Source organism: Peromyscus maniculatus, chromosome 22 (genome assembly GCF_049852395.1).
Source record: "Peromyscus maniculatus bairdii isolate BWxNUB_F1_BW_parent chromosome 22, HU_Pman_BW_mat_3.1, whole genome shotgun sequence".
Lineage (NCBI taxonomy): Eukaryota > Metazoa > Chordata > Mammalia > Rodentia > Cricetidae > Peromyscus > Peromyscus maniculatus.
In genome coordinates this window covers 57,374,557-57,400,635 of record NC_134873.1, presented here as the reverse complement: position 1 = coordinate 57,400,635, position 26,079 = coordinate 57,374,557, and the positions used below count along the sequence as shown (strand labels likewise).

General features: G+C 47.1%; 1 protein-coding gene across 2 annotated transcripts in view; it reads right to left on the bottom strand.

The window, feature by feature from the left end:
• Positions 1-22,307, bottom strand: part of Ppp1r21 (protein phosphatase 1 regulatory subunit 21) — a 67,095-nt gene extending 44,788 nt beyond the window's left edge. The window contains exons 1-6 of one of the 2 annotated variants that reach the window (XM_076559240.1): positions 19,712-22,307; positions 7,351-7,419; positions 4,768-4,914; positions 2,557-2,658; positions 637-801; positions 449-507 (exon numbers count right to left, since the gene is read on the bottom strand). In XM_076559240.1, the coding sequence (XP_076415355.1) occupies positions 449-507; positions 637-801; positions 2,557-2,658; positions 4,768-4,914; positions 7,351-7,419; positions 19,712-20,296 (1,127 nt within the window). In that variant the 5' untranslated portion in view covers positions 20,297-22,307. Of the gene's footprint in view, positions 1-448; positions 508-636; positions 802-2,556; positions 2,659-4,767; positions 4,915-7,350; positions 7,420-19,081; positions 19,124-19,711 lie in introns of those variants that run through there. The other variant, XM_076559241.1, reaches the window with a different exon arrangement.
• Between the last annotated feature and the right edge of the window lie 3,772 nt (positions 22,308-26,079).

The window sequence follows — 26,079 nt, the reverse complement described above, 5'->3', positions numbered from 1 at the left end:
ATTCTGACCTCAGGACCCTGCTGTGGGATGTCTTTCTGTATGCTGTGGATGTGTTGCTCTGATTGGTTGATAATAAAATGCTGATTGGTCAGTAGCCAGGAAGTATAGGCGGGATAAGCAGACAAGGAGAATTCTGGGAAGAGAAAGGCTGAGTCAAGAGTGACCAGCCAGACACAGAGGAATCAAGATGTCAAGGTAGAACTAAGAAAAGGTACCAAGCCACATGGCTAAACATAAATAAGAATTATGGTTAATTTAAGTGTAAGAGCTAGTCAGTAATAAGCCTGAGCTAATGGCCAAGCAGTTATAATTAATATTAAGCCTCTGTGTGATTATTTTGTAAACAGCTACAGAACTGTGGGTGAGAGGTTTGTCCCGATCACAGGCCAGGAGGGACACAGGAAATCTTCCAACTACAGGACCCCTTGGCATTCACGTTTCCACATACCATTCTTCTGTTCGAAGTCGACATTCCTTGGCCTCCTTTTCTAGAGTCTGAGATTTTACCTGAATTTGGGGGGGGGGGGAGAAAAGAAAAGCTGACAGCTCAGCCTGTGGCCGAGTCCCCACACAGCACCCAGAACTTAGAGGAGCCAGACCTAGTTATCAACATGTCTCCCTGGGAAGCAGCCTTACCTCTAGCCTAGCCTTGTCATTCTGTAGTTTCTCAATGGTCTCCATGTACTTCCGGGTCAGGCCATCAATCACAGCTTGGTGCTGAGCAGCTTCGGTTTCCAGAGTGGCCAGCCGACTCCTTAGCTCTGCTTCCACGTGCTTGTGATGCTCGTCGGCTTCGAAAAACTGAAAGGAAGAGATCCCAATGCAGCGAGGCCAGCAGCAGCCACGCACCCTGGGACTACCGTGTGGCTGATGGGAGGTGAGCTAAAGGCCCCAGAGCACGTAATTCCCACAGGGAACAGGGCTGTACTTCCTTATCCTTCTTTTACAGATGTGGAAAGTTAAATGTGTTACACGGTCCTTGTCTCAGTTAAAACACGGTAGAAATGACATTGAAACAGAGAAACCTGCTCCCCAGCCTTCTACCTTCCTCCTTCAGCCCACAAATCTCTCCTCTGAACAACTATCTATAGACAATTCAACTGAGGTGCTTCTCCTAAGACATACAAAACCTTTTCCTTAATAAACCTGATACCAATTAAGAGTTATGAATACTTGGATATAAAGTGCACTGAGATCAATTTTTTTCACGATTTTTCTTTTTCTCATTACTTGTGCGTATTTGTGTGTGCATGTACAGAGGTCAGAAGGCACGAGTCGGTTTGTGGTCCCAGGGACTGAACTTGGGTTGTCAGGCTTGCAAAAAGCACCTTTATGCACTGAGTCATCTGTGACCCCTGAAATCTTTCAAAGCTGGGTAGTGATGCATACCAGTAATGCCAGCACACTTCATAGTTGGAGGCAGGGGGACTACAATTCCAAAAACATCCTCAGCAACATAGGGAGTTCAAGGCTGACACTGAGCTACAAGAAAAGCTGCCTCAAAAATACAAAAAACAAAACACAACAAACAAAATCCTAAACATCATAGATCATGAAACAAACCCTTCTTGTTGATAAGCTCCCACAAAATGACCCATCTCATCAACTCTGGGTAAAGGGACTTGTGCCTAGTATATTTCTAATCTGAAGACTCTGAACAAATGTACATCAAGCAATGTGTGAGATTTAAGAAACGAACAAATCATAGTCACATTACATACTTAAAGGACATAGAAAACATTAAAAATCCCTGTAGACAGCAAGGTAACTATTGTATCAACTTTTCCACATCTCAGATTATAAGACCTGAGGAATATTCCTTTACACTGTGTGAATATATGCCAATGTGATTGGTTTAATGAAGAAGCTGACTGGCCAATAGCTGGACAGAATAAGGTTAGAGGGAGAGCCAAACTGAGAATGCTGGGTAGAAAAAGGGGTACTGAGAGAAGACACCAAGCCACGTGGCAAAGCATAGATAAGAAACGAGGGTTAATTTAAATGTAAGAGTCAGCTAGTAACAAGCCTGAGCTGTTGGCTGAGCATTTATGATTAATATTAAGCCTCTGTGTCTTTATTTGGGAGCTGCTGGTGGGATAGAAACTTCTGACTACAAAGACACATTTTTTTTTTTAATATTTATGTATTTTATATGTATGAGTTTTGTTTTTGTTTGTCTGCATGTTCTATACCTGTACCACACATATACAGTGCCCTCAGGGGCCAGAAAAGGGATCCCCTGGTTCTGGAATTAGAGGCATTTTTGAGTCATAAAATGGGTGGTGGAACTGAACCTAGGTCATCTAGGAGAGCAGTAAGCGCTCTTCACCACAGAGCCTCCCTCCAGTGCCAAGCTCCAGTTCTTTAAACATTTATTTATGTATTTATTGTGTGGGGGCACAAGACAGCACGCATGTTAGTCAGAGGGACAACCTGTAGGAGCTGGCTCTCTCCTTCCACTGTGTGGGGCCCAGGGAGTGAACTCAGGCCTTCGGCTTGGCACGTGCCTTTACCCACTGAGCCAACCTGCCAGCCCCCAGCCCCATCTTCTGTCACCTGTATATGCAGCCGCTCATTCTCCTCGATTTTCTTTTGCAGATCTTCATCGAAGACGCTCTTCTGCTCTTGACTCAACTGAGAGGAAGACTCGCCACTTTTCTGAGGGAAGGAACAAGTTATGTCCACACAACACGGATCCTTTAGAGCAACAAGCTGAGGCACACAGCAACCATGACCTCGGTGGCTTGTCTTCTGTGTGCTCACCCCTTCAAACAGCCCCGCAAACGGCACAATTCACCGCTTGACTTCCCCTACGGGATCCAAACTGGAGCCACACAGACTGCAAAGGCCAGACAGCTTGAGAGAGGGGCAGAGAGGAAGATAACTGGGCTCATCAGTTCCTGCACAGGAACTCAGGAGCTGCTGGAACACAGAACAGCAGGACCCCTCGTCTCAACCTGAGCTTTCGGTGTGGGAGAGATTATGTTAGAGTCTGAGTTATTACATTCCTTTACGAAGTTCTATTAAGTCATGTAGCAGCAGTCACAAATACATGTTCATGTGAGAGTCCACATCAATTTCTATCTTAGTAAAAACCTAACCATGTTAAAATAAAGCTATTATGCACACAAGAAGAAATCCTGAGCTGATGAAAAATTCCTTTCTTGCTAATGTTCACTTTCCCACTAAGAAGAATAGCCCTATTTAGAGATCTAAGAAAGAATGCTTGTTTCTGTGTGACACAGAACTGAGACTATTGGAGGAACAGTCTAACAATGACACTGTGCAGACAACAGTCACTGATCTCTGCCTTTTCTGCACCTCACTCATCACTTCAGATGAACTCACCTGCCGACACACTACCCATCGGTGGTGAAAAGATCCTTTGCAAACACAGCTATATCAGAAACCAAAGACACTAAGTACCCATCACATTTGAACACAAAAACTACATAAGGCACACTATGGAATGACTTACTTGTGGTCCTCGGTGTTCCAAACTTGGAACCTTTAACTAAGACTAGTTCACAAGTCTTAGACATCGCTGCTAGATAATTAATCTGGTACATGGGCCAGGCGTGGTAGCTCACACCTGTAATCCCAGCACTTAGGAAGCCGAGATAAAAGAACTACTACACATCCAAGGCCAGCCTGGACTATATACCAGGGCAGCCTGGGCTACCGAGTAAGACCCCCCCTCCCCACAACTAAAAAAAATAGAACAACAAAAACTCCTGATAGTCATGTCTGAAGTCTAGACAGCTATCTCCTCCCAGGGATCATCTGGAATGCCCAAAGCATGCACACTTCCTAGTGACTCTAATATGCACATGGTAGGCTCTCTCTGTCCCTCTTGACCTGAACACTTCAGAGCACCCTTCTAAACAGATCAACGCATTTGGGAAAGGTATTAATATATCACATGATGATACAGCTTTAGGCACTTCATGTGATCACCTTTAATCCTCATAAGCCTTAAATTCTCATATCCTCATTACAGATGGATAAACCAAGGCTGAAAGATTCACAGCTTTGCCGCAGTCGTGGAGTTATAAACGGCAGGCCGAGAATTCAAACCAAGAATGACCACAGCCAGTGTCCCTCTCGAGTCTTCTCTGGGGTCCCTGTCTGCTTCTCCCTGCAGCAGCCTGTAAACACCCTGCAGAATGGGGGCCATTACACATGGAAGACTTAACCCTCTACACGCCGTGTTATGTTCTTAGCACAGAAATCCGCCCCCCAAGTAAACCACAAAGGCAACACTTCATCTCAGAGGCCCCAGCTGCACCGGCTCGCGCAGCTACAGTCCGTCACTCACCACCTCCGAGTTCATTTGCCTTACCTCTGCCTAGCAGGAATTAAGGTAACAAAGATACCAATTTTGAGCAATATGAGCTATTCCATTGATTTTTCTCAGCTACTAACCCAATTACGCACACTGGCCACTAATGAATTTTTAAAAACTGACTTTTCTATGGCAATGCCCCTGAAGTGGTCACAGAGGCCCACACCTGTCATCCCAGCACCAGGAGGCTAAGAAGAGAGCATTGTGGATCTGAGGCCAGCCTGAGCTGCAAGAAGAGATCTTGTCCCCAAAACAAAAGGAAACAGGAAAGTGGCCCTATGTGGACGTATGAATGGCAGACACCTCCCCTCTGGACTCAGGTACCAGACACAGCGATGGAGCACTGAGGGCCTGGAGTGGCTCTGCTGTCCACGGCAGTCTGTGCCTTCCACAGACCACCCAGGGGCCTCTACTCTACTCACCTTATTCTTCTTGCCTCGGGGCTCACTCAGCGCTAGCTCATCTTGAAGGAGTTCCACCCTCTTGGCAAGCTGCAGATTTCGAAATGTCAAACTGTCCATTTCCTGTTGTAGTTTCCTCAACGACTGGTCCTTCATTTTCAGTTGTTCCTACATCAAAGCGAAACAGTTCCTCACACTCTGTTTGGCTTTTCTTTTTTTTTTTTAAGTCTTTGTTCCACCAACATAAAATCAAATCCGCTTGCTTCAGGGAATGAATATGTTATATATTTATTATTTCAGATATGTTTCGGCTATATTGCACAAAAATAGCTTCTAGCCAAACCAGTATATTTATAAATAAATAAAATATAAATGTTGAAATAACAGACTGTCAGCAACTTAAGGCAAAATGCCTGTAACTTGGTTACGTCCGAGAGAGCGGGCAGACAGGCCAGGGCTACACGTTTCTAACCCTGGATGTTAAGGGAAGCGCAGACTTACTGATGACACCCTCAGTGCTCCTGGAGGGCAGGAGTCTGTTTACGGCCCTTTCTCTGTAAGTCCTCTCTGAATGTGAATGAAGTCTTGTCCCACCTCACCCCTTTCTTTGTGCCGCCACGCTGGGGACAGACCCTAACCTGGTCTTCAAGGTCGCCTACATGAGCACAGAGCTACATGCCGGCTCAGGGTCTTCTCAGCACACTGCCTGCCACCTGCCTGCCACCTGTTAGGTTCTGAGGCCAGCCTTACCACGGCACAGGAGGACCTCAGCACTCTGGTCCACAGAGGCTCACTCTCAAGCCCTTGAAAAGAGATGCAAGACCTACGATCTCAATAGCATCCTGTCTGCTGACTATTCTCTACTATTTACAAAGGGAGAAGACATAGGAAGTGAGAGACCCAGTTTTCCCCTATTTTAAAAATCCACTATTTTACCTACACTTTACTTCCAACTTTGTGCTCACTGATATGAATGAGCAGTCAGAGTCCTCATCTATTTAAATAATTACTTTGACTAATTTCCCTGAGAGAAAGAATTGTAAGACCAAGCAGTGAAATTAATGAACAGACACTCAAGCTGTACTGAAGCAGCAGCCTGATGGCCGGCCCGCTGCTGGGGGTGCTGGGGAGCGCTTTGCATGACGAAGGCAGTGACAGAGCCCAACTATGTGCCCGTTCAGGAGAAAGATACTTTTTCCTTCTTTACCATTTCGTTTATTCAGTATGCCCTTCATTTTTACCTGAAGGTCAAAGGTACACATAGGTCCAGCTCAAGTGTAAATCATCACAAAACCTTAAATTAAAGGAAGTCCAATCCAACTCACTGTGGGGCAAATCCAATTAAATCAATCAGAGGACACGCTAACAGTCACTGTCCTGTAATTACAATGTACTGTAACACCATACTGTAATTGCAATGGCCTCAGAATGAACAAGATGCGAAGCAATTTCTTTTTTTTTTTTTTTTTTTTTGGTTTTTCGAGACAGGGTTTCTCTGAGTAGTTTTGTGCCTTTCCTGGAGCTCACTTGGTAGCCCAGGCTGGCCTCGAACTCACAGCGATCCGCCTGGCTCTGCCTCCCGAGTGCTGGGATTAAAGGCGTGCGCCACCACCGCCCGGCTGCGAAGCAATTTCTTTACACTGGTGCAGTGAGTCACCACTAGTGGAATGATGCTCCAAATGTGCTAACCAACCACCAGCTTCGGAAACGGTGTGTGCCAACTGCTAGCTAAAGCCCAGCTTCTGCAACAGGACGATAACACTATCAATCCTTACAGAGTTGTTGGAAATAAGACAATGGGCGTAGTATGTGCTCAGTACAAAGCCTGGCATGTGGTGAGCGCTCAAAGAGAGAACTCAGTATTTTCAGCGCCACTGCCGTGCCCATCCACACATTCCTACAACCACAGTTATCCACAAGACCAGCACCAGGAGCGGCCAAACAGAGCAGGCTATTTGGAGGACACTTCTCAGTACTAGGTTTTCATTAGGACAGTCACTGATCAATTCCTCAAGGGTTTCAGGAAAGTAATCCATAACCTACAATTCATCTCTCCAGTCAAACCATCACAAGACACCATCTATTACAGGCCAGATAGAATGGCAGAGGCAAATCCTTCCTCAGCCCATTATGCTTCAGTTAAGAGAGGTGCTGGGGGAAAAACGGACTGCTCAAGCAGTGTGCACACGGACACAGGTTATCACTACCAAGTGGCAAGAATAAATGGACCACGTGATCCATAGTCACACTCATTTCTTAGGGCCCATCTGCTGAACACTGGAGATACAAACACAAGCATGCCCAGTCCCCTCAGAGTGCTGCCTGGAGACGGCAGAGACAAGGCTGCATTCATCCAGATGGATCTGACTCTGCAAAGGCCTTGAACTACAGAAGAAATGCAATAGATAAAGTCACTATTGGTCTACATTTTTAGCTGAGGAGACACATAAGACACATACCTAAGGAGGGAAGTCAGACGCGGCAAACACTCTTACCATCCCTACCCCTAGTAAATCAGTGTCAGAGCTGGGGAACTTTATCCCCCAAACCATCTGCTTTCCCAACATGGAACAACCTTTGCTATTCCAGGTTCCCACTGCATACCTTCAGAACAGCAGAGCTGGCCTGCTCATCCACAACGCCTTTCTTCAGGACCTGATTCTGAGCTCGAAGCTGGAAACAGAAAGTTTTAATATAAAACAACCACTTACAGCAAGGCATCACAATTACTTCATAATGAAAATTTCCCACTGAATAACTAATACCCTCTCATATTATATGTACATCTGTGTGTGCATGAGTGCATGTGAATGAGTGTGTGTTTGTGTGACAACAAACACTATTTGCCCCCAAAGGAAATACATATAATAACTTGCCAAACGGAACACAGAAGACAAGTTCTCTAGTGACAGAAACCTAGTCACTGGCACATCCGTGTCCCCGGGCTGGGGCGGTAGCTCTGTGGCAAGGTGCTTGCCTAGTGGGAGTCTCGGGGCTCATTAAAAAGATAAATAAGTAAAATAAAAATAAAACCCAGGTCTCCGGCCTTTATATAGATTTATGTTCTTTACAAGTCATGGTCCTGAATTTAAAATGATACAATAAAAGAAAATGTGGGGCTGGAGAGACGGCTCAGCAGTTAAGAGCACTGACTGCTCTTCCAGAGGACCTAAGTTCAATTCCCAGCACTCACTTTGTGGATCCCAGTCCCAGGGCATCCAGTGACCTCTTTGGGCCTCCAAGGCTACTATACACATGAGTCTGCATGCCACAGACACATACATGCAGGCAAACACTCATACGCATAAAATCAAAATCAAACTGGAAAATAGAGAGAAAATGCCGTTTTCTTGAAACTCTGGAACACTGTTGATTTGTAAGACACCAGGGAGTGAGAGACAGGTTAAGAAGAGAACAGAGTGGAGGGCGCCAACGAACTCTGGGGACCTGGTGCTCAGTACCAGACACGCAGCTGCCACCACCACAGGAATGCCTCCAGAAGAGCAGACTGCGGTCAGCCATCGGCCGAAGCAGGCTCAGTTTTTAAAACCACGGTACCTCCAAACCCCGTCTACACACACACAGTCAGTAAAGTGCTCGCCTTGCAAACAAAGGACATGATTTCAACTTCATGAACCCAGGTTTTGGTTTTTGTTTTTAAAAAAAAAAAATTAAAAAGGCGGCGTGGTGAACTGGGGAGTTGAAGACCGGTCCATCTCTGGGGCTTGGTGACCAGTTAGCCTCGCCTGCTGGTAAGTGTGGGCCAGTGAGACCCTGTCTCCACAGCACCTGAGGAGTAATGCTGAGCTTGTTCTCTGGCCTTCACACACACACGCACACACACACACGCACACACACACGCACACACACACATCCCCTTGCATTACATCCCAAGTGCCTTCCATGTGTGACATCACGCGGTGGTGTCCTCATCTCCACTTGAGAGATAAGGACACCAAGTCACAGAAGAGCAAGATGGCCTCCTGAGATGAGGAGCCCGGCAGTTCTGACTCCACTGTTACCATGCCAGCTACTGTTCCACAGAGCTGTGAGAGAAAGGTGGGCTGGTACGACGGACCTTCTCCTTGGGTAATGAGGTACAACTTGAGCTTCCCCCCCCCCACACAGTTACCTTTTAAAATGTATGTGTCACTGTATCACAGTTATTTACTATGTATCCGTGTGTGTGTGCGTGCGTGCGTGTGTGTGTGTGTGTGTGTGTGTGTGTGTGTGTGTATGGGTGAGTGTGGGTGTGTGTGTATGGGTGAGTATGTGTGTGTGCGTGCGTGCGTGAGTGTGAGTGTGTGTGTGTGTGTGTGTGTGTGTGTGTGTGTGTGTATATCGAGCTTGTCAGCAAGCCCATCTGCCATGACTTGCTGGGCCATCCCTGGCCCTGTCATGTTATTTATCAAATAAAGTAAAGCAGCAGGGAAGTTTCCACTTGTGCCTACAGCTGTGTGACCACCCCAGGCCGGCTCTGGAGGGTCAAACCCTCTCCACAGTAAGAGGAAGTGTTCTCAGCAAAGGACACAGCACAGTGGGTGTAAACACGAACCCAGTGTGACCGGAGCTCAACACAGACACCGAACAACTGTTTCCTCTGAGAAACTGAAATGGGATCGTTTTATCTATGAGCTTAAAAAAATCTATTTCACCAGGCATGCTGGCTCACAGATCCCACAACCTTAGTGGCTGGGGATCGAGGGTCACAAGATCAAGGGCAACCTGGGCTGCAGAGCAAGCTTGAGGCTGGACTAGTTTGCAGGAAGACCCTGCCTCAAGTTTAATGAATGAATTAATTAAAATTCTAACCCTGCCCAGCTCAGATCTGTCTCCTGAGAAAGAACAGAGGTGACTCTGTTCTGTGCCCAGAAAATGGGAATACTGAATGCTAAATCTTCTTGGGGGATTTAAAACAAAACAGGAAGTTTAAGATTAGAAAGAAAAGACAAGCATCTTTCCCAAAGGGAAGTGAAGAGGCACAGCTCACAGCTACAGCGGGAGCACATCGGAACCCAGGTCCCACCGCTTACTAGGCAATATAAACGGGGTCCGCACTCAGACGGCCGAGCTCCAGCCACACTACAAACGAACGAACGAGCGAACACATCCACCCTACTCCCTTCTTTCCTAGGACTCAGTGAGACCGGAGAGGAAACTACACGAGAGCTCCTTGGACAGTGTTCTGCAGAGGGAAGCGGCGATCTCACGATGAAAACGGACTCACAGAGACTGTTCTTTAAGGTGTGTTTGCCCATCTATGGCATTCTGCTAAAGGATATGAGAGGGAAGGAATACAAGATAGGGCTGCTGTTTGCAAAGAATTTACTGTTTGCCCGGGTGGTGGCTCACACCAGCACTCCCAAGCCACAGGCGGCTGAGGCAGGAAGAGTGTCTTGAGTATGAGACCAGCCTGTTGTACAACAGTGCATTCCAGGGCGGCCTAAGTGAGCTATAGGGTCAGACCATGTCTCAAAAACAAAACTCTAGGACTGCAAGGATGCTGTACAATTGCAAGGACCAGCGTTCGGATCCCAACATGCACATAACAAGCCAGGCATCCCCCACTCACTGTACCCTCGATTCTGAGGGAGGGCAGAGAAGGAGGGTGGCTGGGGCCTGCTGGCCTCTGGTCAGCTAAGGAGATGCAATCGGGAGACTGTCTCAAAGGCACACGGAGAGTGCCACAGGACACCTGACGTCCTCTTCCGGCCTCCACATCTGCACCTGCTCACACATGTGTGCAAATACACAGATACATATGTCTCTCTAAAATGTATCTAATTTAAAAGGAATGCTAAAACATTTTAAGATAATTAGCAATATTGTATTGTATTTTGTCACTTTTTTCAAAAGTGTAGGCATAAAATTTTTAAGATGTAACTCTGCAGTTAAGAGCTCTTGCTACTCTTCCAGAGGACCCAGGCTCCTGGTTCCCAGGGCCCATGTCAAGTGAGTCATAGTCCCTATAACTCCAGTTTCCAAAGGATCCAATGCCCTCTGGCCTCCAAGGGGTACCCAAACACATACAGCATACACCACATAGACAAATACACAAAATTTCCAAAAATAAAATTATAAAAAATTGAATTCTTTTTTGTTATTTTGGTTTTGTTGTCATTATTGTTGATGATAATAATGTTTTTGAATACAAGGTTTCTCTGTGTATCCCTGGCTGTCCTGGAACTCACTCTGTAGACCAGACTGGCCTCGAACTCACAGAGTTCCGCCTGCTCTGCCTCCTGAGTGCTGGGATTAAAGGTGTGCACCACCATCGCCCAGGTAATTCTTTCTTTTTTCTAAAGGACTTGGCAAACTAAGGTCTGAGATCCAGATGCCTGCCACCTCATTTGAGCTTTTCTTGGCATGCAGCCATCCTTACTCCTTTATTTATGTACCACACACAGTGGAAGCGATGGGCAACTGCATCAGAGGTCACAGCATCTCGGGACTAAATTATTTACTACTTAGCTCTTTACAGAAAAAGTCTGGTAACCTCTGCTCTAAAAGTCCAAGGAGGGAAGCACTGCTTTAATATTGACTTCCACTATGTAGCTTTCTACTTCCTAAGCGATAGACACCTCTGCGGACAATGAACTACCCGCCTAGCAGGGTGAAAACTTTCAAATCACACTGCCAGGAAATAGCAATAGAGTACCGTGTCGTCCAGGCTGGCGTGGAACTTGCCTATAACTGAAGATGACCTTGAACTCCTGCTCCTCCGACCTCCACCTCCAAGCACTGGGATTACCACACCCACTTCGGTCTCTAGGTGTCATTTCCGACTAACTGTGGGTTAGCATATCTTCTCTGTGTGGTATTTATAAGTTCCTAGTGACTGCTTGACCTCATCACTTCCTGTTCCATCAGAACGGCAGAAAAAACTTAAAACATAATAAAATCTTATCGCTCATCTCTAAGATATAGTGAAGACTATTTGGAACAAACTGAACAGACCAATTCGTTAAACTGTTAAAGGGGGAGTTTTCAAGTGACCGTGTGGCATCCAGTCTCACCGATTACAACAAAAAGGATCTGCATTTTCTCTTGGGAAACACTGCTTGCTAAACTGGCAACTCAAAGTGTGGCTTCTGTGAAACTAATAACAAAATTCCCATTAGAAATACTTATCTAGAACAGTGAAGACCAGAGGCACTACGGTTAGTAGCCCTGGACGCTCTCTGCATGCCAGTACTACTGAGTAGTGCTAGTTAGTGCAGCTAGTAAACCCTGAAAGCCACGCCCAGTCGGGTCCTTCCGACTCCTGCTTCCTCCTGCCCGCATTCTCCACCTGTTTCTGGTTTAGATCGTCACATGACTGCACCCAGACACCAACACTTGTCGGAGACAGGTACGGAGGCTGATTCACATTGATGCAATCGAGAAGCAACTGCCCTGCTGTCTGCATCACACAGGAAACGGCCCTAAGGACAGCACAGCCTGGTGCCCAGCCGCGGCAGCTCTTGGGTAACGTTGGGTGGAGGAGCAGTACCCCTCAGTGCCCCTCCGCAGTCCGTTAAAAACCTCTTCTCACTGCCCACCTAGATCCTGGTTTGGTTCATCTCAACGCTGAAAGCCTGGCTCTCCTTCACTGTGGCCAAGCAAACCCTAACGGTTCTGCGAGGCCACTTATCACTTCTGGCTCTATTCCTGCTGTAATCTTTTCTTACCCACCTTCTGGGACCCACAGTGAGCTTGCTCCTCGGTTCCTTTGGTAACTAGTAAACGGCGCTGTCTGTGTTTTGTCTTAACTTTACTTTTTAAACCTGGAAAGTTTACAGTTACTAATTTCTGTATGTTTCTGTCTGCATCTCTAACATACCAATGTAAACCTCTTCATGGGAGAAATCATAGTATACACTTCTGTATAAATCCTGCTCACAACGAAAGATCAATGCCGTGGATAAAGAACTCAATAAATATTTAGCTAATTATTCAAATAAAATCCTGTACGGGGTGCTAAATGTAGCAGCAGTAAGACGACGCCATCGCTTGCAGTCCTTTCCCAAGGCACTTCCCTGTGTCCTGCTGGGCATTAAGCTGAGAGTGGCCATAAGCCAGCTATGACCCCACATGTCATCTGACAACCTCTGTTAGGACCACAGGCCCGAGAGAGGGCTGTGTGACTTCACAACACAATGACTAGAAGGCTCTGAGGAGAAGAAATGAGTCACGCACGTGGCTCTTCCCATGTAAGCCCCAACCGTGGTCTATGGCAGAACCGTTCTTCCGCGGCTACTTTGATGCAGGAGACATTCTGGCATTTACAAATGGTTTACAGCCCTATAAAATGAACTTTAAATATACAGCTTTTCTTCATCACAAAACAATGTGCGTAGAAGACAACCCTAAACCTCATCACAACCCCGACTGACAGTTTGTAAATACTAAAGCTATGTGCAGGTCCCAGGAACAGTGTCTGGCCAGGATTCCCAAAACTCAATCCTGTCCTTACATCTCAAACAGTCTAACCTACTCCCAACAATGCTGGTCTCTCTCTGACTTACCGAGTCTTCCTACCTCAGGAAGTACAAAACTGGGGCAGGTACGGACTGTGGACCACTGGGGAGCAGGGCTTATTTTGTCTGGTAAAGGAAACGCCTCCTCTCAGGCATGCCTTCAGGTGGAACCCTTTCTTCTGGCCCCATCTTCATGAAAGAAAATGGGCTAAGACAAAACTCCCACGAGCAAGCCCTGCCAGTTAGCTGCCCCTCCGCTCAGGCAGAGGGGAAGAGTGCGCCAGACCTTGTCTTTTCTAGAACATTCGGTCTTTGGATAGCTACGAAGGCAGCTTGGGAGCGAATTTCAGGCCTCACCCTGGACGGACTAGGCCAGAACTTGTCTTGGGCAGGGGAGGTTGTGGAGGGAAGTGTTCCACTGACTGAGACACATGTGAGGTGCAAAGCCAGGGTTTCAACGATCGATGTCCAACAGGGTAGCTATGAGCCATGTGCGCAGCTTTTATAACTAGTTAAGATTAAATGAAATCTAAAGCTCAATGCCTCAGCCTTGCTAGCTTTGTCTTTGAGTGCTAAGCTTCTAGACATGGGACGGGTGAGATGCTTCAGTCAGTAAGGGCACTTGCTACCAAATCTGACGACCCCAACTCCATCTCAGGAAACCACATGGTAGGAAAGAACTGAAAGCTATAAGCCATCCTCTGACTTCCACACATCCGCTGTGGCACATGCATGCGTGTGTACCCATGTACACACATATTCTCTCTCTCTCTCTCTCTCTCTCTCTCTCTCTCTCTCTCTCTCTCACACACACACACACACACACACACACACACACACACACACACACTCACACACACACACACACACACAAATAAGTAAATAAATAAATAAATGTGAGTTGATTTCCACACATCTGCTGTGGTACATGCATGAGTACCCACGCACACACATATACTGACGCACGCGCACGCACACACAACAAATAAATAAATGTAAATTACTTTCCACACAGGCCGCCCTACTGGACAGCAAGGAAAAAGAGCACTCCCCCCTCATGCAAAGCTCCTCCCACAGCACCAAACACAGAGCTGTCCCGCTCTGGCCACTGAAACCTACACATCAAGATTATAAAGAAATGGTGGCGCACACCTTTAATCCCAGCACTCGGGAGGCAGAGGCAGGTGGATCTCTGTGAGTTCAAGGCCAGCCTGGTCTACAGAGTGAGTTCCAGGACTGCCAAGGGTACACAGGGAAACCCTGTCTCGAAAACAACAAGAAAGAGCAGGGAAAACTGGCACTGGATTTTCATGCAATCCAGACCAAGGCTCTTTCTCTTAGAGCTGGTGATTCATCAGGTTCCACCAAGCCTCATCATCCCAGAGCAAACTGGACCCAACCTGATCCTTCCCCAAGTAGCTCTGTACCAGGAAACTTGGCTGAAAGGTTCCCAAAGGCCATCCCTCTTCATAAGCAGGCGCATCAGTTGCAAAGTAAACTGCTAGGAAAATAGTGTTTGGCTTCCCTGCTGGTTCTGAAGACTGCAAAGAGAGCTTTGAAAAGACATCTTATCAGAACAAAGGCTATTTTACTGATAACATTCTTTGAAAGATGATCCTCAAAGTTTATCATGTGTTCAGGTTTAGAGATTAAATGTCCCCTAAAGGTCATCCGTAAAAGCTGGTGTCTAGGGCAGGCCGGTTTTGTTGTTGTTGCTGTTGTTTTTTGGGGGTACTATGGACATTAAGAAGTGGGTCTGGCAAGAGGTTCCCAGGTCACGAGGCCTCAGAGGAATGCAAACCTGGTTTTTCCTCCACTCCTCTCAAGACCCTGCCGCTGAGTTCACCACGTGCTGGGCAGGTGCTCACACTGAGTCTGCACTACTCCATCTGGACTCTGACCCTCCAAAGCAGGGAGCTAAATAAGCCTTATCCAGGTCACCTGCTTCCTGGGGAACTCTGCTGTGTCAACAGTTTACTAATACAGTGTGTATTCAAACCACGGAGGTTTGCCACCACACAGACTGCTGGGTCCCACTGCTGGGTTCAGATTCCGCAGGTCCAGGGGAGATTCAGGAGTCTGTATTTCTACCCCATCCTCAAATGGTGTAGAACTGAGGCTCAGACTCAGCATCAGTACTGGGAAGATCCCGAACCTTGTTCAAGCACATACCATGGTGCCAGGCAAAAGTGCTCTTTCAAGGAAAGTAGGCTGGAATAAAACAACAGGAATAGCACTCTCCACCTCTTTTCTTCATCAGATACACCAGAGAATCACGAGAGCAACAATGGCAAAGGAAGGGGTGAGCACCATATGGTCTTTTATTTATAATATATAATGTGGCAGCTGGGCCTTCATTAGCTTTCCCTCACATCTCAGAGAAGTGGCTTGCATTTTTACCTGCCCACTTCAAAAACCCTCTGAAAACCAACCTAGACAGATCTTTTCCTTCCCCAGAACTACTGAAGCTGTGGTCAGCCTCCCATGATTTCAACTGTCCACTGGGGTCAACATCTCCATTTACACTGATCCTTCTGGAACCCTTTGTTTTAGCAACGTGCTCTCTTTACAACTTTCCACTGCCCTGGTCTCCACCACTGCTCTGGTCTAACAATATTCTCAGTCTCCCTCCACGGTTATTTAAGAAGCTTAAGGGAGGGACTCCCAAAGCCTCAACCCCAGCTGAGAAGCTACTGGCAACTGATGGCTGAGGGGGAAGGCCATCCAGGGAGTCAATTTTCTTTGGGGCAATGGATCCTGTTAGGATGCTTGGGCTCCAATGAATGGTCCAGCACCTTGTGCGTGCAGGCAGCTCTAACTGGACTCAGTGAGGACTCAAAAGACAAGAAGACACAAGGGGGACGTGTTTGGGGACCAGAAGGAGAGGAAGAAGGGAGTGGGGACAGGTATGATCTAGATACACTGCATACGTATATGAAATCGTCAAAGAATGAAACAATATTTTTTAAAAAAATCTGCTGTAATCCTCTGTATTTCTGTCATTGAGAACTTTACCTTACCCCAGTCTCTCTGAATACTCCCATAGTTCACTTCTGCATGTGTTTCATTGCGATGTTATTCCAAAACTAACATCACTCTTGAAAAAAAAATTCTCAAGGGAAAATATCTGCCCATGGTATTGAGTAAGGAAAGAACCCCCCTCCCCCAGCACAGGCTGAGATCTGCTCAGAGGGGATGGGGAGGAATGCAAATGTCCTGGTTCCGGAATCCTGCCTGCTTCTCTCCTTTTCCATAGTAACAGGAGATCTTTTTCCTTAGCATCCTAAATAGGGTAGAAGAACAATGCAAGTAGATTTCAGTATCAGCCCACAATCTGTGTACCAGGGAAGGCAGTAAAAAGGTACAATACCTTTTCAGTGGGCACAAGGCCGTCAAGGGTAGAGACTAATCTAGAAATTGCTTTGCACTAGAATTGACAGGAAAGAAGTCTTAGACCAGTATCTGCCTATGTGTGAACACTGTGTGTGTGTGTGTGTGTGTGTGTGTGTGTAGTGTGCATGTGTGTGTGTGTGTGTGTGTGTGTGTGTGTAGTGTGCATGTGTGTGTGTGGTGTGTGTGTGTGTAGTGTGCATGTGTGTGTGTGGTGTGTTTGAGACAAGGTCTTACGCCTGGAATTCTCTATGCAGGCCAAGGCTGGTCTATATAGAGAACTCACAGCAATCCCCCTGCCTCAGGTTTGAGCCACCTCACCCAGCCTCTATGTTTCTATGTTCAGAAATGTCCATGACAGTGCAAACAAAAGAATGAGATGATCTGGCCCAGCAGGAGAAATGACCCCCAAGTCCAGCCTTAGTGGCTCCTCTTTCTGGCACATCATTCCTACAGGTGTTCCCCATACCCACTTCATAGGAATATTTAAAAGAACTAGTTTTTGCCTCCATTTTTAGTGAGTTCATCTCCATTAAAAATTTTTCAGCAATTATCTTCAACATCTCCTCAAGCTAACATATGAAACATGCAACTTTTAACATGTCCTGCATCCCTAAATTCTAAGTCTACATTTTAAAACGCGCCTTTGCTCCCACCTGACCCTCCTTGGGCAGTACGGTCAATCCTTGACAACTCTTCACCTCAGAACTCTACCAACACCAAGTCCTGAAGGAAGACCCAAGGAGGAATGGCGTATGCTCTCTCCATGTCTTTGCTGAGTCTGGTGCCATAAACAAAGCAGGCCCCTCAAAAAAGAGTAAGCTAGCCCGGCGTTGGTGGCGCACGCCTTTAATCCCAGCACTCGGGAGGCAGAGCCAGGCGGATCTTTGTGAGTTCGAGGCCAGCCTGGGCTACCAAGTGAGTTCCAGGAAAGGCACAAAGCTACACAGAGAAACCCTGTCTCGGGGAAAAAAAAAAAAAAAAAGAGTAAGCTAAAAGTATTTTTAAATCAAAACTCCTCTCCATTCCAGTCACTAGCTTTACTTAATCCTACATTTTCTTCCCAGTGTGGTCCAACAACCTAAATCCCTATTTCAACATATCTACCATATAGTTACCAGCTTCCTTCCCAAACATATTACCACTCCCTTTGGAAGATGGCAAGATGGCTCAGTCATTAATGGCACTTGTTACCAACCCTGATGATCTAAGTTCAAATCCTGGAACCTACAAGATGGAGAAGAAAATCAACTCCCAAAAGCTATCTCCTGACCACCACACACACGTCCCCCTACACACACACACACACACACACACATACACACGCATACACACACTAGTAAGTACAGATAGATGGATGGACCTTATTCCCACTGCACACATCTTATCTGACAAAATCCACAACCTTCATGATCTGACCCACCCCCTTTCACCACATTCCGCCATGGATCTTAAGGGGCTCTCAGGACAGCAAACACAGGCTGATTTCTTTACATGGGGAGCTACCACCTTCTCCATCACCCTTCCCTGCTCCCTTATCTAAGTAACTTCCACGCTTACCCAGTGACCTCTCCTCTGTGCTGCATTGAACATCACTTGTCACACAATATCATAATTATATACCATATCTGAAGAGTCTATTAAAAGTGATTCTGCAGCTGGAACTCTGGATCACTCAACTGACCCCGGCACACTGTTTGCAGGGTGCACCTAGGAACATGAGTTTGTTATGCTTACATACCCAAAGAATAAAATCTTTCAACTTCTTTTATTACTTCAGGAGGTGATAGAATTATTTCAGCAACGCTGAAATTTCTGGAACTACTCACTGGCCATTTGGAAACCCGCCTTTCAAGCTTGTTTACCCTCCAGAGATGGAAATCGGTCCCCTTACTTTATATGCAAGAAACATTTCCAACCAAAAATAGTAGTGGCAAACTTGGGCACTGCCATCCTCCACCCACCCTCCTTCATCATGTGGAATTGTTCCAAACTTCTGGCTCTTTCAAACAAGGAAGTCCCCCCTCAAAAGACAACTCACTATCTCTGACAGTGATTTCAAAGGGAAATACAAAGGGAGGTTGCCCATGGCAGCAGGACTGGGATAAGCAGAGCATCACCAAAGGCTCCCCTCTGATGCTGAAGACTTGAGAGTGCATGTTTAGGTGCAGGTTTCATTTTTCTTTAAATGTTTCCTTGCTTAATAAAATCATAAAGGGGTGGGGTTTTTTGGGCTTTCCAAATTATAAGAGGGGCTAAACCTTTTCATTAATTCTATGAATGCCAAGATAATTGGGAATTAAATACGACCACTGAATCACTTCCAAAAACATGAGATTCTGCTTTAATAACTTCACTAGAATATATTTTAAGGCAGAAAACCCTACCCAGAAACTGCATCACCCTTATCCAAAAAAAGGTTTAACCATCTGAAAGACTAACACTACGGAGAACCAGGTCCCTATTTTGCATAATTCTGTACATACCAGAGCCTGCTGAGTGCACTGCCCCATTCCAGTAAGGAAGATACAAGAAAAGGGGCACGGCCCCACCACCCGAGCTGTCAAAATTACAGGAGACAACATCTGTATTCTTGCAGCACCTGTCCCAGTAAACATCTGTATTCCACAGCACCCGTCCCAGGAAAGCAGTTTACACGGATGACACCCACTATTACCCTCCCCAAGTGATATGGAAGCAGGTAAGTATCTTTATCCTTAGACCATCCCCTCGGGAGGGGAGAATGGTGCTCTTCCCCATCACTGGGCTGGGCAAACTGAGGAAGCAGCGAGCAAAGGGGTGGTCCCACATTCCTCCCTTCCTCTCACGCCAGCACCAAAGACTGCGCCCCGGATTCCTGTCATCCCACTTCCAAGCCGGCTGGTCCAGCGAGGAGAATCAAACTCCAGCTCCTTTCTGCAGAGACGCACACGGACCCAGACACCGCCCGGCCCTATCTCCCTGGAGCTGCAGGTGGAGGCACCGTAATGGTGGAAGCAAGGAGGTGGAGAGGCGAGGAGGAGCCCTCAGCATCCCCCCACCGTCCCGAATTGCTGCCAAGGCTAGCCGAGGCCGCAGGGCCGGGGACCCCTGACTCCCCCACCCACGATGGGTACCTTCGAGTACTCCTGAGCCAGCTTCTGGTACTTCCCCTGCAACTCTGCGGAGGCCATGGCCTCCCCCGCCCCGTCCAGGCCGGGCCGCCCGGGCTGCTGAGCCCCGCCCCCCGCCCCCGACCCCACACTTGCTCCTGGGCAGGGCTCAGCCAGCTTCTGCGGCTCGGCCGCCGCGCCTCCTCCTCCTCCTCGTCCTCCTCCTCCTCCACTTCCGGGTTTCGGGGCGGGAGGAAGGCGGAGCGGGCCCGGGGGCGGGGCGGCCGCGGGGGGGGCGGGGCGACGGCGTCTTGACGTCACCGCCCCGCCCCCCGCGCCCCAGTTCACGCCTGGGCGGCCCGGCCGACGGGGCTGGTGCTGGGCCGGGCGTTCGGCCGGTGGCCCGAGGCGCCATCTTGGGCCGGGCGTCAAGATGGCGGCCCGGCGCGGGGCGGGCCGGAGTGCCGAGGTGGAGAGAATGGGGGGCCGGCGGAACGGACGGACGGAACGTTCACGGGGAGCGACAGGGAGTGTGGGGAACGGAGAACCGGAAGGAGAGGCATTCTGAGAGCCGCAAGGGTTCTGGCCACCCTGTCCCGTGGTTCCCATGGCAACCGCCCAGCGTCAGCCGGCGGCCTCTTGGAAGAGCCTGCCTGGCCGCTGGTGCTCTGCTGCCTCCTCCGTCATCTGGACTTACAGGGCTTGCTCTACACTGTCCAGTGCCAAGCCTCCCACCGGTTTATAACGTCGTGGGTGCTTTGACATTGAAATCCGCGTCCACGCGCTCCTCACAGGCCACGTGATCCCTCCTGACCCCCTTCTCCGCACATCAGAACCATTGTCCCTGGCCAAGAGGCCATCGGGAAACTTCCTAGAATGCCTGCCACGCCTTGAGACGTAAAGAACGTTAATGGTTAATTAGATAGCTTGAGATACCTTATGATGGAAAACTGCCGCCCATCCTTTCTTTAAATTTTTTTTTTTTTACAGTTCTGTTAGGGATTAATGTAACCCTGTCATATCTCCTGATAGAATAATATGAATGAATGAATTAAAACAATATGTTTGCTGAGTTATAAAAAGGCAGTTGAAGCTAATGGACTAAATTTGTACATATTTGCATATATATTCAAACATCAACATGTTAAGACACCGTGTTAAATGTAATAAGTAAACTGCACTGGATGTGGCTGTGTAAGCCTTTAATCCTAGTACTTAGAAGGCAGAGGCAGGTAGATCTAGTAAGTCCCAGGCCAGCCTGGGCTACACGGACTTCCTTTTAAAAAAAGTGTAAATTGCCATATAATATAAATATATTTTTAAAATATGAAGTAGAAATAGCCAGACATATGTGGCCATGCTTGCAGTCATAGCACTCGGGAGGCTGAGGCAGGAAGACTTCAAGTTTGAGGGCAGTCTGGGCTACACAGTGAGATCCAGTCCAACCTGGGCTACACAGCAAGATTCTATTTTAAAAATTGTGTGTGTGTGTGTGTGTGTGTGTGTGTGTGTGTGTGTGTGTGTGTGTAGCCTGCATGAAGCAACATTTTGCATTAACATTTTGTATTCTGTCTTTTTTTTTTTCTCCCACATCCCTTTGTATTATTCTTAAACACAAAACATGTAAGAATACAGAGACAGGAACTGGACGGCTGCACAGAAAGCTGGTTAGTGCTTGCCTCTAGTGAGAAAAGAAGGAGATGAAATGGTAGGAGGAAGGACCATCAGCTCTATTTCTTTAGGTCTTTTAGAATAAATATTATTACATTTATTAGGGAGGAAATACGTCTAGGACTGCTAGGTCAGCCCTTTAGACTATTTAGACTATATCTAAAATGAAAGCTTCACTAGCCTAATTTCCCTTTTTATCTGTGAGCAAACCGGGAATCGGACAGCAGAGCTCAGCCTGTACCCATTCTCTGTAGGACAACTAGAAGAGGTGTGTATTTTTGGTTTGCTAATAAACAGATACTGCCCTCCAAACTGTCAGGATAGTAAGAGTCGTGTTAGTTTTCTGTGGCGCCACCAAGTGGCAGGATTAAATATTGTGATATATTTCCATGCTTTGTCAAGGAATGGAATTTTTTTTTTATTGTTTTAAAAATGTCATTCCAGAAATAGCATTCCAAAGAAAGAATGTGCAACTTTAGCCAGAGAGCCTGTGTAAATTCATGTTACTGACTTTAGAAATGTATTTTCACTGGCTGGCTTTGGTCAGACACACTGTTTTAAAGCTCTAGTTGGTAAATATGAATAAATTAAGGCTCTCATTCTCAGCTGATATTAAAGAAAAAGGCAAGCCACAAAGGGGAAGAAGTTAATTGTAGCATATGTACCCAACAGCAGGCTCTTGTCCAAATATATAAAGAGGTACTGCAAATCAATTTTTTTAAAAAGCCATATCTACTTGTTTTACTGTTTCAAAGGAAGGCTGAGGCATGGGGAATAATCAGTGGCCAAGTGGACTTTAAGAACCCATGATGTAGCCGGGCGGTGGTGGCACACGCCTTTAATCCCAGCACTCAGGAGCCAGAGGCAGGTGGATCTCTGTGAGTTCGAGGCCAGCCTGGGCTACCAAGTGAGTTCCAGGGAAAGGCGCAAAGCTACACAGAGAAACCCTGTCTCGAAAAACCAAAAAAAAAAAAAAGAACCCATGAAGTGGGGAGAAACTCTAGATCACGGTGAAGATTGAAGAGTGGCTGGAGAATGCTCCTCTTTAAAATGCAATGTCAGCCTGTCAGATGGCCCAGAGTGCTTGCCGTAAAGCTGGGTGACTGGTTGGAATCCCGGGACACACGTGGTAGGAGAGAGGGCTGACTCCTGAAAGTTGTCCTTGGACTTCTGTGCATAAGCTATGGCACATGCACGAGAGCACACGCAACACAGAATTTAAAATACATAAAATGCAATACCATTCATTCTGTCAGTGGTTATCAACCCTAATAAGGAAAACGCAGCGCATTAATATCTCACATATCTAAAATTCATAGAAATGGAGCAAAAGTTGGCTGTTGCTGCTTACAGCTGACTCTGATGTGTTATGGTCATGGTCAGTACTCATCCATAGATTGCATCTGCAAATTTGCATAAAATGTGTGTGTAACTCAAATACAAGCCTCACTGGGGCATCTGCAAGCATGCACAGAGTAGCCAAAGATCTGAGTAACAGAAAATCTGTGTTCCCAGCTGAGGAGGACTGCACTATTTTGTTGAAAATCTTGCTCTTTCAGTGGCCCCACGCATAATGATGAAGCTCTGTCCACCCCTAGACAGTGTTCCTAAGTGCAAGAAGGCTGGTTTTAGCTTTATGAAGATAGAAGTGTATGACAAGCATCGTTTAGGCTTAGGTCCTGATGCTATTGCTTCACGTGGTGATTCATGCCTTTAATCCCAGCATTTAGGAGGCTGAGGTGGGAGGATCTCTGTGAGTTTGAGGCAAACCTGGTCTACATAGTGAGTTCCAGGAGAGCCAGGACTACACAGGGTGAGATCCTGTCTCAAAAAAACAAACAAACAAACAAAAAACAAACAAACAAACAAAAACAGAGTTATGCTGATAGCTGGTTTGATATTAATGAAGCAAAAATATGTATCAAACAATGTGTCTTTAAAACAAAGTACACTTGAAATGTGGTTATGTGTGGAATGGTTGAGGAAAATGTGACCAGACGCTCTAAAGATCCTCCATATTTTCCACAGAAATAATGCTATTTGCTAATTAATGTTTACAGCAATTTATAGAATGTATCTATTGTATGTACTGAGATTCAACTGAGCATAGATTGAAGATGTTGTAGAACATCCCTTGACCGTATGGACAAGCACTTATACCATTGGTTTGCTCTCAATATGAGAAACACTGTGAGCCTCTGGCAGAATGTTATTTCGTGGGAGACTAGAATCCACCTGTGTTGTCTTAGCTGTGGGAAGATTCCCTTGTTTGCCCAGGTCTGAAAAAGAGCTTCATTCAGACTTCTTCCCTTGCCCTCCAGAGCAGACATTCAGAACTGAGCAGGGAAAGACTGAGGAAGAGCTGGTGGGCCTTTTGTTGTATAGCACATTCTCCTTGCCTAGTGTTTGTTTCTGAGACAGTGTCTCACTATGTAGCCCAGGTTAGCCTTGAACTCAGAATACTCCTGCCTCAGCTTCTCAATGCCCTATGTTCAAACCCTAGTACTGCAACATAAAATAAATGATATACATATACAATCCATTCATCCATTAATGAGGATCTGGCTTGTTTCCACTTAGGGATGTTATAAATGATTCTTCTGTGAACACAGATGCACAAATATCGGTTCAAATCCCTGTTTCCACTCTGTTGAGGGCATACCCAGAAATGGAGTTTCTGGATCATCTGGTAACTGTATGTTTCAGCTTTTATGAACCCACCCTCCTGTTTGCCACAGTATTTTCCCGTGGGTCGCACAAAGCTTTTATTCTACGTTTCTTGTCCAATTTGTCCTAATTATTAAAAAGCAGTGTCTCATCTGGCCTTTTTTTTTTTCCCCAGTTTTTCGAGACAGGGTTTCTCTGTGTAGTTTTGTGCCTTTCCTGGAACTCACTGTGTAGCCTAGGCTGGCCTCGAACTCACAGAGATCTGTCTGCCTCTGCCTCCCGAGTGCTGGGATTAAAGGCGGGCGCCACCACCGCGGCTTCATTCTGGCCTTAGTTTGCCTTTCTCCAATGGTTCATCCCTAAGCGCCTTTTCCTGTGCTTGCTGCTGTCTTTGGTTGGTTGTTTCCTCGCCTCCCCACGAACTGCTTTTGCTTCTTGCTTTCTGCCTGTGTGGCAGGACTCAGGTCTTTGTCTCTGTTCAGCCCCCTGAAGTCAGGCTTGTCTGGCCTTCCCGCACAGCTCCATCATGAGAACTGACCCTGAGGTCCCATTGGAGGCCACCGTCGCACAGCAGGCCTCTGTCTCTGCGTCTGTCCTGCCTCACTCCAGGCTGCCCCCTTCTCCTTGTAGCTGCATGGAGTAAAAGTGGATTCCTATTCCCATAAGAAAAACCCCTAACTCCTGAGCCCCTCGGCACTCTCCTGCACTGGGCCTCAGTAGTTCTGGGTTCAGTCTGCTCCCCTGGCACCTCTGCATCCTGGTGAGCATCCTTTCTCCTTCTGGCAATACCTTCCCTGGTCCCCACCACCTCCACATCAGTCCATCCTAACATGCCGTGTTCAGTCCTGTGCCGCAGGGAAACAGCAAAGATCCCTCCCATGGAAACCTCATCCTCTCAGCCCTTTATCCTGGGTGCTGCCTGGTGAGATGCAGATATACCCACAGCACCTGGAGGGGGTGCGGGGCGGTCCATCCTCAGAACGATCTCAGCGGCATCACATGCCTGCAAACACAAAGGGGTTCCTTCCCTCCCCCACTGCACATCCGCCCACACAGAGGTCACCACAAATGGCTCCCTTCTGCTGTCCTCTCTTCCGCTTATGTCCTTCCTCTGTGGCTCCTCACTTCCCCCTTGGCACTGGGTTCTTTCTGGAAAATTCTGACTATTGGGGCACTGGTGATTTCATGAGTCCGGTGAAGATTTTTACACAGAAAATTCTTCAGAGTGACATGGCAATTTATTTATTGACTCATTCACTTTTGTGAATGTTGATTGTCTCTCAAAACATAACTTCACTGTGGGTCAAATCTTGAGCTCTTCACGTTCAGTTATGAAGAACCAACCACATTCCCCTCTTATAAGAGGAGAGAAGATAACCACACAGAATAGAGAAAATTGTGGCTGGAGTGATGGGCCCCGGGTGTGAAAGCCACTGAGAGGGTGTTCTCCTCTGTCACCCTCACCTCTGAGTCCTCTGAGACAAGGTGTCTCTGAGAACCCAGGGCTTTGCGTTTTCTCTGCTAGGCTGGAAGCCAGAAAGCCCCAGAAGTCTTCCTGTTTCCGCCTCCCTCACAGCTGGGGTGACAGACACGCGCAGGACATCCAGCTTACTTTGTGGGTCTCACACTCACACAGCAGCACTCCCAACCCCTACGCCACCTCTCTGATCGGATAGCACTTGTGTCTCAGTTAGGGTTACCATTGCTGTGATGAACACCATGGCCAAAGGAACTCGGGGAGGAAAGGGCTTGTTCCGCTCGCTTGCACTTCCACATCAAGATCATCATCAAAGGAAGTCAGGACAGGAGCTCAAGCAGGGCAGGAACCTGGAGGCAGGAGCTGTTGGTGTTCGGTGTTGCGCAGGATGGTCAAAGATAGGTCGTTCCAAGATGCAGTTCAGGCCTGTGGCCGCAGGGAGGAGTAGTTTCTAAGAACTGAACCTCTAACATCTGTGCAAAGGCGTATTGATTGATTGTTACACAAAAGTTGGTTTAGGGCCAGGCGGTGGTGGCGCACGCCTTTAATCCCAGCACTTGGGAGGCAGAGCCAGGCG